Consider the following 18,605-nt stretch of genomic DNA (forward strand, 5'->3'; position numbering starts at 1 on the left):
GTGAAGAAGTTTCTCCTCATCTCAGTCCTAAATGGCTTACACCTTATCCTTAGACTATGTCCCCTGGTTCTGGAGTTCCCCAACATCGGGAACATTCTTCCTGCATCTAACCTGTCCAGTCCCGTCAGAATTTTATATGTTTCTATGAGATCCCCTCTCATCCTTCTAAACTCCAGTGAATACCAGTCTCTCCTCATATGTCAGTCCTGCCATACCAGGAATCAGTCTGGTGAACCTTCACTGCACTCCCTCAATAGCAAGAACGTCCTTCCTCAGATTAGGCCAAAACTGAACACAATATTCCAGGTGAGGCCTCACCAAGGCCCTGTACAACTGAAGTAAGACCTCCCTGATCCTATACTCAAATCCTCAAGTTATGAAGGCCAACATACCATTTGCCTTCTTCACCACCTGCTGTACCTGCATGCCAACTTTCAATGACTGATGTACCATGACACCCAGGTCTCGTTGCACCTCCCCTTTTCCTAATCTGCCACCATTCAGATAATATTCTGCCTTTGTGTTTTTGCCACCAAAGTGGATAACCTCACATTTATCCACATTATACTGCATCTGCCATGCATTTGCCCACTCACCTAACCTGTCCAAGTCACTCTGCAGCCTCTTAGCATCCTCCTCATAGCTCACACCGCCACCCAGCTTAGTGTCATCTGCAAACTTGGAGATAATACACTCAATTTCTTCATCTAAATCATTGATGTATACTGTAAATAGCTGGGGTCCCAGCACTGAGCCCTGCGGCACTCCACTAGTCACTGCCTGCCATTCTGAAAAGGACCCGTTTATCCCGACTCTCTGCTTCCTGTCTGCCAACCAGTTCTCTATCAACGTCAGTACATTACCCCCAATACCATGTGCTTTAATTTTGCACACCGATCTCTTGTGTGGGACCTTGTCAAAAGCCTTTTGAAAGTCCAAATACACCACATCCATTGGTTCTCCCTTGTACACTCTACCAGTTACATCCTCAAAAAATTCTAGAAGATTTGTCAAGTATGATTTCCCTTTCATAAATCCATGCTGACTTGGACCGATCCTGTCACTGCTTTCCAAATGCGCTGCTATTTCATCTTTAATAATTGATGCCAACATTTTCCCCACTACTGATGTCAGGCTAACCGATCTATAATTACCCGTTTTCTCTCTCCCTCCTTTCTTAAAAAGTGGTGTTACATTAGCTACCCTCCAGCCCATTGGAACTGATCCAGAGTCGATAGACTGTTGCAGAATGATCACCAATGCATCCACTATTTCTAGGGCTACTTCTTTAAGTACTCTGGGATGCAGACTATCAGGCCTCGGGGATTTATCGGCTTTCAATCCCATCAATTTCCCGAACACAATTTCCCACCTAATAAGGATTTCCTTCAGTTCTGCCTTCTCACTAGACCCTTGGTCCCCTAGTATTTCCAGAAGGTTATTTGTGTCTCCCTTCCTGACGACAGAACCAAAGTATTTGTTCAACTGGTCTGCCATTTCTTTGTTTCCCATTATAAATTCACCTGAATCCGACTGCAAGGGACCTACGTTTGTCTTCACTAATCTTTTTCGATTTTATTATCGACCTCATTCCTTCATTCTGCATAAGATTGCCTATTTAATTTCTAATTGACCCTCTCCTGACCCTATCCTAACCCATTCCTTACCTTAATTGTCCTTTCCTTGAAGGTACTTTAAATATGAAGATGACATGAGCAGCAAATATGTGAAGCAGGTTGGAAATGTGGTCAAAGATATGGAGATCACCTTCGAATTTGGGATAAAAGAATCCAAGCTGGAGCGTAAGTGCTCGCGTATATCTGTCGTCCAACAGATGTGGAGTCATTCTGGGTTCACAATCATTGGGCCTTTACCAGCAAGAGTTGCAACGTTCTTTGCGGAATATCTTGTTACCTACCTCCATCAGTTGGGATAGTGGGATGGTGAACATTGCAGTGACTTCACACAGTTATCCTCAATGGTGCATTTACTGCGCCAATTGTAACAAGACTGCACGTCTGCCTATCAGTGTCATTCCTCTGAAAACCAGCCAACTTTTTCTTATTGGGTCATTTATATATTCATGGTGGTCCTATCGCCCTCCTGCAAGTCCGGCCTTCGAGGGAGACCAGCTGAGAGTGTCAAAGCAGCCATTTAGTGTTTGTAACAATGTTGCTCACAATAGCATCGGAAGCTGGCACTTGTACAGGGCCCTGAACTCACACTTACACACCCAAACTCACACTTACACACCCGAACTCACACTTACACACCAAAACTCACACACTTACATACCCAAACTCACACTTACACACCCAAACTCACACACGTACATACCCAAACTCACACTTACACACCCAAACTCACACTTACACACCCGGACTCACACTTAAACGCCCGACCTCATGCTTACACACCTGAACTCACACACTTACATACCCAAACTCACACTTACACACCTGAATGCACACTTGCACACCCATACTCACACTTACACACCCGAAATCACACACTTACACACCCGAACTCACACATCTACACACCTGAACTCACACACTCACACACCCGAACTCACACACCCGAACTCACACTTGCACACCCAACCTCACACACTTACACACCCGAACTCACACACTTACACACCCGACCTAACACTTACACACACGGCCTCACACTTACACACCCGACCTTTCACTTACACACTCAAACTCACAAACTTACACACCCGAACTCACACATACACATCAGACCTCACACACTTACACACCTGACCTCACACACTTATACATCCGAACTCCCACTTACACACCCGAACTCACACTTACACACCCGAACTCATACATTTACACACCCGGCATCACACTTGCACACCAGAACCACATACTTACACACCCAAACTCACACTTACACGTCCAAACTCACACTTACACACCCACACTCACACACTTATACACCCGAACTCACACACTTACACACTGAACTCACACTTATGCACTCAACCTCACACTTACACGCCCGACCTTTCACTTACACACACACTCACACTTACACACCGACCTCACACTTACACACCCGAACACACACACTCACACACCTGAACTCACACTTACATACCAGAACCACACACTTACACACCCAAACTCACACTTACACACCTGAACTCACACTTACACACTCGAACTCACAAACTTACACACCCAACCTCACACTTACATACCAGAACCACAGACTTACACACTGGAACTCACACACTTACACACCCGAACCATACACTTACATACCAGAACCACACACTTACACACCTGAACTCACACTTACATACCAGAACCACACACTTACACACCCGACCTCACACACTTACGCACCCGGACTCTCACACTTGCACACCCGACCTCACACTTACACATCCGACCTCACACACTTACACACCCGAGCCCACGCACTTACACACCCGACCTCACACTTACATACCAGAACCACACATTCACACACCGGAACTCACACACTTACACACCTGAATTCACACTTACACACCCGACCTCACACACTTACACACCAGAACTACACACTTACATACCAGAACCACATACTTACATACCAGAACCACACACTTACATACCAGAACCACACACTTACACACCCGACCTCACACACTTACACACCAGAACTACACACTTACATACCAGAACCACACACTTACACACCCGAACTCACACTTACACACACGAACCCACACACTTACACACACGACCTCACACTTACACACACGACCTCACACTTACACACCCGACCTCACACACTTACACATCCGACCTCACACACTTACACACACGAACCCACACACTTACACACCCGACCTCACACACTTACACATCTGACCTCACACTTACACACCCGACCTCACATGTACACACCCGACCTCACACACGTACACACCTGACCTCACACTTACACACCCAAACTCACACACTTACATATCAGAATCTCACACTTACACACCTGACCTCACACTTACACACCCGAACTCACACACTTACACACCAGAACCACACATGTACATACCAGAACCACACACTTACACACCAGAACCACACATGTACATACCAGAACCACACACTTACACACCCGAACTCACACTTACACACCCGAACTCACACTTACACACCCAAACTTACAGTTACACCCGGCCTGACATTTACACACCCGACCTTTCACTTACACACGCACACTCACACTTACACACCCAACCTCACACTTACACGCCCGAACTCACATACTTACACACCCGACCTCGCACTTACACAACCGACCTCACACACTTACACACCCGAACTCACACCCTTACACACCCGAACTCACACACTTACACAACCGACCTCACACACTTACACACCCGAACTCACACCCTTACACACCCGAACTCACACTTACACATCGGACCTTGCACCCTTACACATCCGAACTCACACACTTACACACCCGAACTCACACTTGCGCATCGGACCCCACACACTTACACAACCAACCTTACACACATATACACCCGAACTCACATGCTTACACACATAAACTCACACTTACACACCTGACCTCGCACTTACACACCTGAACTCACACATTTACACACCCGACCTCACATTTACACATTGGACCTCACACACTTACACACCCGACCTCACACGCTGATACACCCGAACTCACACACTTACACATCCGAACTCACACTTACACACCCAACCTCACACTTACACGCCCAAACTCACATACTTACACACCCGACCTCACACTCACATACCAGAACCACACACTTACGCACCCAAACTCACACTTACACACCCACACTCACACTTACACGTCCGAACTCACATACTTACACGTCCGAACTCACATACTTACACACCCGACCTTGCACTTACACACCCGACCTCACACACTTATACACCCGAACTCACACACTTACACACCCGAACTCACACCGTTACAAACCCGAACTCACACTTACACACCCAACCTCACACTTACACGCCCGAACTCACACTCACATACCAGAACCACACACTTACACACCCGAACTCACACTTACACACCCAACCTCACACTTACACGCCCGAACTCACATACTTACATACCCGAACTCACACCCTTACAAACCCGAACTCACACTTACACATCAGACCTTGCACCCTTACACACCCGACCTCACACACTTATACACCCGAACTCACACACTTACACACCTGACCTCACATACTTACTCACTCGAACTCACACACTTACACACCTGACCTCACATTTACACACCCGACCTCACATGCTTACTCACTCGAACTCACACACTTACACACCCGAACTCACACTTGCACATTGGACCCCGCGCACTTACACAACCGACCTCACACACATATACACCCGAACTCACACGCTTACACACACAAACTCACACTTACACACATGACCTCGCACTTACACACCTGAACTCACACACTGACACACCCGACCTCACACTTACACACCCAACCTCACGCACTTACACACCCGAACTCTCACACTTACACATCCGAACTCACACACTTACACATCCGGACTCGCACATTTACACACCCAAAGTCTCACACTTACAAACCCAACATCCCACTTACATACCAGAACCTCACACTTACACACCCAAACTCACACCTACACACCCGACCTCACACTTACATACCAGAACCACACACTTACGCACCCAAACTCACACTTACACACCCGAACTCACGCTTACACACCCGACCTCACACACTTACGCACCTGGACTCTCACACTTGCACACCCGACCTCACACTTACATACCAGAACCACACACTTACACACCCGAACTCACATACTTACACACCCGACCTGACACTTACATACCAGCACCACACACTTACACACCGGAACTCACACACTTACACACCTAAATTCACACTTACACACCCGACCTCACACACTTACACACCAAAACCACACACTTACACACCCAACTTCACACACTTACACACCAAAACCACACACTTACATACCAGAACCACACAGGTACACACCCGAACTCACACTTACATACCAGAACCACACACTTACACATCTGACCTCGCACACTTACACACCCGCACTCACACACTTACACACCCGAACTCACACTTACATACCAGAACCACACACTTACATACCAGAACCACACACTTACATACCAGAACCACACACTTACACACCCGACTTCACACTTACATACCAGAACCACACACTTACACACCCGAACTCACATACTTACACACCCGACCTGACACTTACATACCAGCACCACACACTTACACACCGGAACTCACACACTTACACACCTAAATTCACACTTACAAACCCGACCTCACACACTTACACACCAGAACCACGTACTTACACACCCACACTCACACACTTACACACCCGAACTCACACTTACATACCAGAACCACACACTTACACACCTGAATTCACACTTACACACCCGACCTCACACTTACACACCCGACTTCACACGCTTACACACCAGAACCACACACTTACACACCCGACTTCACACACTTACATACCAGAACCACACAGTTACATACCAGAACCACACACTTACACACCTGAATTCACACATACTCACCCGACCTCACACTTACACACCCGACCTCACACACTTACACACCAGAACCAAATACTTACACACCCGACCTCACACACTTACACACCAGAACCATACACTTACACACCCGAACTCACACTTACATACCAGAACCTCACACTTACACACCCGACCTCACACTTACACACCCGACCTCACACACTTACACACCAGAACCACACATGTACATACCAGAACCACACACTTACACACCAGAACCACACATGTACATACCAGAACCACACACTTACACACCCGAACTCACACTTACACACCCGAACTCACACTTACACACCCAAACTTACAGTTACAACCGACCTGACATTTACACACCCGACCTTTCACTTACACACGCACACTCACACTTACACACACAACCTCACACTTACACGCCCGAACTCACATACTTACACACCCGACCTCGCACTTACACACCCGAACTCACACACTTACACACCCGAACTCACACCCTTACACACCCGAACTCACACTTACACATCGGACCTTGCATCCTTACACACCCGACCTCACACTTATACACCCGAACTCACACACTTACACACCCGAACTCACACACTTACACACCCGACCTCACACTTACACACTCGAACTCACACACTTACACACCCGAACTCACACTTGCACATCGGACCCCACACACTTACACGACCAACCGTACACACATATACACCCGAACTCACATGCTTACACACACAAACTCACACTTACACACCTGACCTCACACTTACACACCTGAACTCACACACTTACACACCCGACCTCACATACTTACACACTCGAAATCACACACTTACACACCCGAACTCACACTTACACACCCGAACTCACACTTACACACCCAAACTTACAGTTACAACCGACCTGACATTTACACACCCGACCTTTCACTTACACACGCACACTCACACTTACACACACAACCTCACACTTACACGCCCGAACTCACATACTTACACACCCGACCTCGCACTTACACACCCGACCTCACACACTTACACACCCGAACTCACACACTTACACACCCGCACTCACACACTTACACACCCGAACTCACACTTACATACCAGAACCACACACTTACATACCAGAACCACACACTTACATACCAGAACCACACACTTACACACCCGACTTCACACTTACATACCAGAACCACACACTTACACACCCGAACTCACATACTTACACACCCGACCTGACACTTACATACCAGCACCACACACTTACACACCGGAACTCACACACTTACACACCTAAATTCACACTTACAAACCCGACCTCACACACTTACACACCAGAACCACGTACTTACACACCCACACTCACACACTTACACACCCGAACTCACACTTACATACCAGAACCACACACTTACACACCTGAATTCACACTTACACACCCGACCTCACACTTACACACCCGACTTCACACGCTTACACACCAGAACCACACACTTACACACCCGACTTCACACACTTACATACCAGAACCACACAGTTACATACCAGAACCACACACTTACACACCTGAATTCACACATACTCACCCGACCTCACACTTACACACCCGACCTCACACACTTACACACCAGAACCAAATACTTACACACCCGACCTCACACACTTACACACCAGAACCATACACTTACACACCCGAACTCACACTTACATACCAGAACCTCACACTTACACACCCGACCTCACACTTACACACCCGACCTCACACACTTACACACCAGAACCACACATGTACATACCAGAACCACACACTTACACACCAGAACCACACATGTACATACCAGAACCACACACTTACACACCCGAACTCACACTTACACACCCGAACTCACACTTACACACCCAAACTTACAGTTACAACCGACCTGACATTTACACACCCGACCTTTCACTTACACACGCACACTCACACTTACACACACAACCTCACACTTACACGCCCGAACTCACATACTTACACACCCGACCTCGCACTTACACACCCGAACTCACACACTTACACACCCGAACTCACACCCTTACACACCCGAACTCACACTTACACATCGGACCTTGCATCCTTACACACCCGACCTCACACTTATACACCCGAACTCACACACTTACACACCCGAACTCACACACTTACACACCCGACCTCACACTTACACACTCGAACTCACACACTTACACACCCGAACTCACACTTGCACATCGGACCCCACACACTTACACGACCAACCGTACACACATATACACCCGAACTCACATGCTTACACACACAAACTCACACTTACACACCTGACCTCACACTTACACACCTGAACTCACACACTTACACACCCGACCTCACATACTTACACACTCGAAATCACACACTTACACACCCGAACTCACACTTACACACCCGAACTCACACTTACACACCCAAACTTACAGTTACAACCGACCTGACATTTACACACCCGACCTTTCACTTACACACGCACACTCACACTTACACACACAACCTCACACTTACACGCCCGAACTCACATACTTACACACCCGACCTCGCACTTACACACCCGACCTCACACACTTACACACCCGAACTCACACCCTTACACACTCGAAATCACACACTTACACACCCGAACTCACATTTGCACATCGGACCCCACACACTTACACAACCAACCTTACACACATATACACCCGAACTCACATGCTTACACACACAAACTCACAGTTACACACCTGACCTCGCACTTACACACCTGAACTCACACACTTACACACCCGACCTCACACTTACACATCGGACCTCACACACTTACACACCCGACCTCACACGCTGATACACCCGAACTCACACACTTACACATCCGAACTCACACTTACACACCCAACCTCACACTTACACGCCCAAACGCACATACTTACACACCCGACCTCACACTCACATGCCAGAACCACACACTTACGCACCCAAACTCACACTTACACACCCACACTCACACTTACACGTCCGAACTCACATACTTACACGTCCGAACTCACATACTTACACACCCGACCTTGCATTTACACACCCGACCTCACACACTTATACACCCGAACTCACACACTTACACACCCGAACTCACACCCTTACAAACCCGAACTCACACTTACACACCCAACCTCACACTTACACGCCCGAACTCACACTCACATACCAGAACCACACACTTACACACCCAAACTCACACTTACACACCCGCACTCACACTTACACACCCACACTCATACTTACACACCCAACCTCACACTTACACGTCTGAACTCACACCCTTACAGACCCGAACTCACACTTACACATCGGACCTCGCACCCTTACACACCCGACCTCACATACTTACACACTCGAACTCACACACTTACAAACCTGACCTCACATTTACACACCCGACCTCACATGCTTACACACTCGAAATCACACACTTACACACCCGAACTCACAATTGCACATCAGACCCCACACACTTACACAACCGACCTCACACACATATACACCCGAACTCACACGCTTACACACACAAACTCACACTTACACACATGACCTCGCACTTACACACCTGAACTCACACACTTACACACCCGACCTCACACTTACACACCCAACCTCACACACTTACACACCCGAACTCACACTTACACATCGGACCTCACACACGTACACACCCGCCCTCACACGCTTAAACACCCGAACTCACACACTTACACATCCAAACTCACACACTTACACACCCGGACTCACACATTTACACACCCAAAGTCTCACACTTACAAACCCAACATCCCACTTACATACCAGAACCACGCACTTACACACCCAAACTCACACTTACACGTCCGATCTCACACTTACACACCCGAACTCTCACACATACACACCCGAACTCACACTTACACACCCGAACTCACACTTACACACCTGACCTCACACTCATATACCAGAACCACACACTTACGCACCCAAACTCACACTTACACACCCGCACTCACACTTACACACCCACACTCACATACTTACACACCCGACCTCACACTTACACACCAGAACCACACACTTACACACCCGAACTCACACTTACACACCCAACCTCACACTTACACGCCCGAACTCACATACTTACACACCCGACCTCGCACTTACACACCCGCCCTCACACACTTACACACTCGAACTCACACACTTACACACCCGAACTCACACCCTTACAAACCCGAACTCACACTTACACATCGGACCTTGCACCCTTACACACCCGACCTCACACACATATACACCCGAACTCACACACTTACACACCCGACCTCACATACGTACACACTCGAACTCACACACTTACACACCTGACCTCACATTTACACACCCGACCTCACATGCTTACACACTCGAACTCACACACTTACACACCCGAACTCACACTTGCACATTGGACCCCGCACACTTACACAACCGACCTCACACACATATACACCCGAACTCACACGCTTACACACACAAACTCACACTTACACACATGACCTCACACTTACACACCTGAACTCACACACTTACACACCCGACCTCACACTTACACACCCAACCTCACGCACTTACACACCCGAACTCTCACACTTACACATCCGAACTCACACACTTACACATCCGGACTCGCACATTTACACACCCAAAGTCTCACACTTACAAACCCAACATCCCACTTACATACCAGAACCACGCACTTACACACCCAAACTCACACTTACACACCCGACCTCACACTTACATACCAGAACCACACACTTACGCACCCAAACTCACACTTACACACCCGAACTCACACTTACACACCCACACTCACATACTTACACACCCGACTCACACAGACATACCAGAACCACACACTTACACACCCGAACTCACACTTACACACCCGACCTCACACACTTACGCACCTGGACTCTCACAATTGCACACCCGACCTCACACTTACACATCCGACCTCACACACTTACACACCCACACTCACACACTTACACACCCGAACCCACACACTTACACACCCGACCTCACACTTACATAACAGAACCACACACTTACACACCCGAACTCACATACTTACACACCTGCCCTGACACTTACATACCAGCACCACACACTTACACACCGGAACTCACACACTTACACACCTAAATTCACACTTACACACCCGACCTCACACACTTACACACCAGAACCACACACTTACACACCCAACTTCACACACTTACACACCAAAACCACACACTTACACACCAGAACCACACACGTACACACCCGAACTCACACTTACATACCAGAACCACACACTTACACATCTGACCTCGCACACTTACACACCCGCACTCACACACTTACACACCCGAACTCACACTTACATACCAGAACCACACACTTACAAAACAGAATCACACACTTACATACCAGAACCACACACTTACACACCTGAATTCACACTTGCACACCCGACCTCACACTTACACACCCAACTTCACACACTTACACACCAGAACCACACACTTACACACCTGACTTCACACTTACATACCAGAACCACACACTTACACACCCGAACTAACATACTTACACACCCGACCTGACACTTACATACCAGCACCACACACTTACACACCGGAACTCACACACTTACACACCTAAATTCACACTTACACACCCGACCTCACACACTTACACACCAGAACCACACACTTACACACCCGCACTCACACACTTACACACCTGAACTCACACTTACATACCAGAAACACACACTTACATACCAGAACTACACACTTACACACCTGAATTCACACTTACACACCCGACCTCACACTTACACACCCGACTTCACACACTTACACACCAGAACCACATACTTAAACACCCGACTTCACACACTTACATACCAGAACCACACAGTTACATATCAGAACCACACACTTACACACCTGAATTCACACATACACACCCGACCTCACACTTACACACCCGACCTCACACACTTACACACCAGAACCAAATACTTACACACCCGACCTCACACACTTACACACCAGAACCACACACTTACACACCCGAACTCACACTTACATACCAGAACCTCACACTTACACACCCGACCTCACACTTATACACCCGAACTCACACACTTACACACCCGAACTCACACACTTACACACCCGACCTCACACTTACACACTCGAACTCACACACTTACACACCCGAACTCACACTTGCACATCGGACCCCACACACTTACACAACCAACCGTACACACATATACACCCGAACTCACATGCTTACACACACAAACTCACACTTACACACCTGACCTCGCACTTACACACCTGAACTCACACACTTACACACCCGACCTCACATACTTACACACTCGAAATCACACACTTACACACCCGAACTCACACTTACACACCCGAACTCACACTTACACACCCAAACTTACAGTTACAACCGACCTGACATTTACACACCCGACCTTTCACTTACACACGCACACTCACACTTACACACACAACCTCACACTTACACGCCCGAACTCACATACTTACACACCCGACCTCGCACTTACACACCCGACCTCACACACTTACACACCCGAACTCACACCCTTACACACTCGAAATCACACACTTACACACCCGAACTCACATTTGCACATCGGACCCCACACACTTACACAACCAACCTTACACACATATACACCCAAACTCACATGCTTACACACACAAACTCACAGTTACACACCTGACCTCGCACTTACACACCTGAACTCACACACTTACACACCCGACCTCACACTTACACATCGGACCTCACACACTTACACACCCGACCTCACACGCTGATACACCCGAACTCACACACTTACACATCCGAACTCACACTTACACACCCAACCTCACACTTACACGCCCAAACTCACATACTTACACACCCGACCTCACACTCACATACCAGAACCACACACTTACGCACCCAAACTCACACTTACACACCCACACTCACACTTACACGTCCGAACTCACATACTTACACGTCCGAACTCACATACTTACACACCCGACCTTGCATTTACACACCCGACCTCACACACTTATACACCCGAACTCACACACTTACACACCCGAACTCACACCCTTACAAACCCGAACTCACACTTACACACCCAACCTCACACTTACACGCCCGAACTCACACTCACATACCAGAACCACACACTTACACACCCAAACTCACACTTACACACCCGCACTCACACTTACACACCCACACTCATACTTACACACCCAACCTCACACTTACACGTCCGAACTCACACCCTTACAGACCCGAACTCACACTTACACATCGGACCTCGCACCCTTACACACCCGACCTCACATACTTACACACTCGAACTCACACACTTACAAACCTGACCTCACATTTACACACCCGACCTCACATGCTTACACACTCGAAATCACACACATACACACCCGAACTCACAATTGCACATCAGACCCCACACACTTACACAACCGACCTCACACACATATACACCCGAACTCACACGCTTACACACACAAACTCACACTTATACACATGACCTCGCACTTACACACCTGAACTCACACACTTACACACCCGACCTCACACTTACACACCCAACCTCACACACTTACACACCCGAACTCACACTTACACATCGGACCTCACACACGTACACACCCGCCCTCACACGCTTAAACACCCGAACTCACACACTTACACATCCAAACTCACACACTTACACACCCGGACTCACACATTTACACACCCAAAGTCTCACACTTACAAACCCAACATCCCACTTACATACCAGAACCACGCACTTACACACCCAAACTCACACTTACACGTCCGATCTCACACTTACACACCCGAACTCTCACACATACACACCCGAACTCACACTTACACACCCAAACTCACACTTACACACCTGACCTCACATTCATATACCAGAACCACACACTTACGCACCCAAACTCACACTTACACACCCGCACTCACACTTACACACCCACACTCACATACTTACACACCCGACCTCACACTTACACACCAGAACCACACACTTACACACCCGAACTCACACTTACACACCCAACCTCACACTTACACGCCCGAACTCACATACTTACACACCCGACCTCGCACTTACACACCCGCCCTCACACACTTACACACTCGAACTCACACACTTACACACCCGAACTCACACCCTTACAAACCCGAACTCACACTTACACATCGGACCTTGCACCCTTACACACCCGACCTCACACACATATACACCCGAACTCACACACTTACACACCCGACCTCACTTACTTACACACTCGAACTCACACACTTACACACCTGACCTCACATTTACACACCCGACCTCACATGCTTACACACTCGAACTCACACACTTACACACCCGAACTCACACTTGCACATTGGACCCCGCACACTTACACAACCGACCTCACACACATATACACCCGAACTCACACGCTTACACACACAAACTCACACTTACACACATGACCTCACACTTACACACCTGAACTCACACACTTACACACCCGACCTCACACTTACACACCCAACCTCACGCACTTACACACCCGAACTCTCACACTTACACATCCGAACTCACACACTTACACATCCGGACTCGCACATTTACACACCCAACGTCTCACACTTACAAACCCAACATCCCACTTACATACCAGAACCACGCACTTACACACCCAAACTCACACTTACACACCCGACCTCACACTTACATACCAGAACCACACACTTACGCACCCAAACTCACACTTACACACCCGAACTCACACTTACACACCCACACTCACATACTTACACACCCGACTCACACAGACATACCAGAACCACACACTTACACACCCGAACTCACACTTACACACCCGACCTCACACACTTACGCACCTGGACTCTCACACTTGCACACCCGACCTCACACTTACACATCCGACCTCACACACTTACACACCCACACTCACACACTTACACACCTGACCTGACACTTACATACCAGCACCACACACTTACACACCGGAACTCACACACTTACACACCTAAATTCACACTTACACACCCGACCTCACACACTTACACACCAGAACCACACACTTACACACCCAACTTCACACACTTACACACCAAAACCACACACTTACATACCAGAACCACACACGTACACACCCGAACTCACACTTACATACCAGAACCACACACTTACACATCTGACCTCGCACACTTACACACCCGCACTCACACACTTACACACCCGAACTCACACTTACATACCAGAACCACACACTTACAAAACAGAATCACACACTTACATACCAGAACCACACACTTACACACCTGAATTCACACTTGCACACCCGACCTCACACTTACACACCCAACTTCACACACTTACACACCAGAACCACACACTTACACACCCGACTTCACACTTACATACCAGAACCACACACTTACACACCCGAACTAACATACTTACACACCCGACCTGACACTTACATACCAGCACCACACACTTACACACCGGAACTCACACACTTACACACCTAAATTCACACTTACACACCCGACCTCACACACTTACACACCAGAACCACACACTTACACACCCGCACTCACACACTTACACACCTGAACTCACACTTACATACCAGAAACACACACTTACATACCAGAACTACACACTTACACACCTGAATTCACACTTACACACCCGACCTCACACTTACACACCCGACTTCACACACTTACACACCAGAACCACATACTTAAACACCCGACTTCACACACTTACATACCAGAACCACACAGTTACATATCAGAACCACACACTTACACACCTGAATTCACACATACACACCCGACCTCACACTTACACACCCGACCTCACACACTTACACACCAGAACCAAATACTTACACACCCGACCTCACACACTTACACACCAGAACCACACACTTACACACCCGAACTCACACTTACATACCAGAACCTCACACTTACACACCCGACCTCACACTTACACACCCGACCTCACACACTTACACACCCGACCTCACACACTTACACACCTGAACTCACACTTACATACCAGAACCACACACTTACGCATCCGGACTCTCACACTTGCACACCCGACCTCACACTTACACATCCAACCTCACACACTTACACACCCACACTCACACACGTACACACCCGAACCCACACACTTATACACCCGACCTCACACTTACATACCAGAACCACACACTTACACACCCGACCTCACACACTTACACACCCGACCTCACACTTACACATCCGACCTCACACTTAGATATCAGAACCACACACTTACACATCCGAACTCACACAGTTACACACCCGAACTCACACTTACATACCAGAACCACACACTTACACATCTGACCTTGCACACTTACACACCCGCACTCACACTTACACGTCCGAACTCACATACTTACACGTCCGAACTCACATACTTACACACCCGACCTTGCATTTACACACCCGACCTCACACACTTATACACCCGAACTCACACACTTACACACCCGAACTCACACCCTTACAAACCCGAACTCACACTTACACACCCAACCTCACACTTACACGCCCGAACTCACACTCACATACCAGAACCACACACTTACACACCCAAACTCACACTTACACACCCGCACTCACACTTACACACCCACACTCATACTTACACACCCAACCTCACACTTACACGTCCGAACTCACACCCTTACAGACCCGAACTCACACTTACACATCGGACCTCGCACCCTTACACACCCGACCTCACATACTTACACACTCGAACTCACACACTTACAAACCTGACCTCACATTTACACACCCGACCTCACATGCTTACACACTCGAAATCACACACATACACACCCGAACTCACAATTGCACATCAGACCCCACACACTTACACAACCGACCTCACACACATATACACCCGAACTCACACGCTTACACACACAAACTCACACTTATACACATGACCTCGCACTTACACACCTGAACTCACACACTTACACACCCGACCTCACACTTACACACCCAACCTCACACACTTACACACCCGAACTCACACTTACACATCGGACCTCACACACGTACACACCCGCCCTCACACGCTTAAACACCCGAACTCACACACTTACACATCCAAACTCACACACTTACACACCCGGACTCACACATTTACACACCCAAAGTCTCACACTTACAAACCCAACATCCCACTTACATACCAGAACCACGCACTTACACACCCAAACTCACACTTACACGTCCGATCTCACACTTACACACCCGAACTCTCACACATACACACCCGAACTCACACTTACACACCCAAACTCACACTTACACACCTGACCTCACATTCATATACCAGAACCACACACTTACGCACCCAAACTCACACTTACACACCCGCACTCACACTTACACACCCACACTCACATACTTACACACCCGACCTCACACTTACACACCAGAACCACACACTTACACACCCGAACTCACACTTACACACCCAACCTCACACTTACACGCCCGAACTCACATACTTACACACCCGACCTCGCACTTACACACCCGCCCTCACACACTTACACACTCGAACTCACACACTTACACACCCGAACTCACACCCTTACAAACCCGAACTCACACTTACACATCGGACCTTGCACCCTTACACACCCGACCTCACACACATATACACCCGAACTCACACACT

General features: G+C 48.2%; 1 protein-coding gene across 1 annotated transcript in view; it reads left to right on the top strand.

Annotated features, from left to right (window-relative positions):
* The window catches only part of LOC139230552 (circularly permutated Ras protein 1-like), a 189,922-nt gene that overhangs the window by 109,081 nt on the left and 62,236 nt on the right, over positions 1 to 18,605 (top strand). The window contains exon 15 of the mRNA XM_070862386.1: positions 1,690 to 1,802. Coding sequence (XP_070718487.1) covers positions 1,690 to 1,802 — 113 coding nt within the window. The remainder of the gene's footprint in view (positions 1 to 1,689; positions 1,803 to 18,605) is intronic.

Source organism: Pristiophorus japonicus, chromosome 19, assembly GCF_044704955.1.
Source record: "Pristiophorus japonicus isolate sPriJap1 chromosome 19, sPriJap1.hap1, whole genome shotgun sequence".
NCBI lineage: Eukaryota > Metazoa > Chordata > Chondrichthyes > Pristiophoridae > Pristiophorus > Pristiophorus japonicus.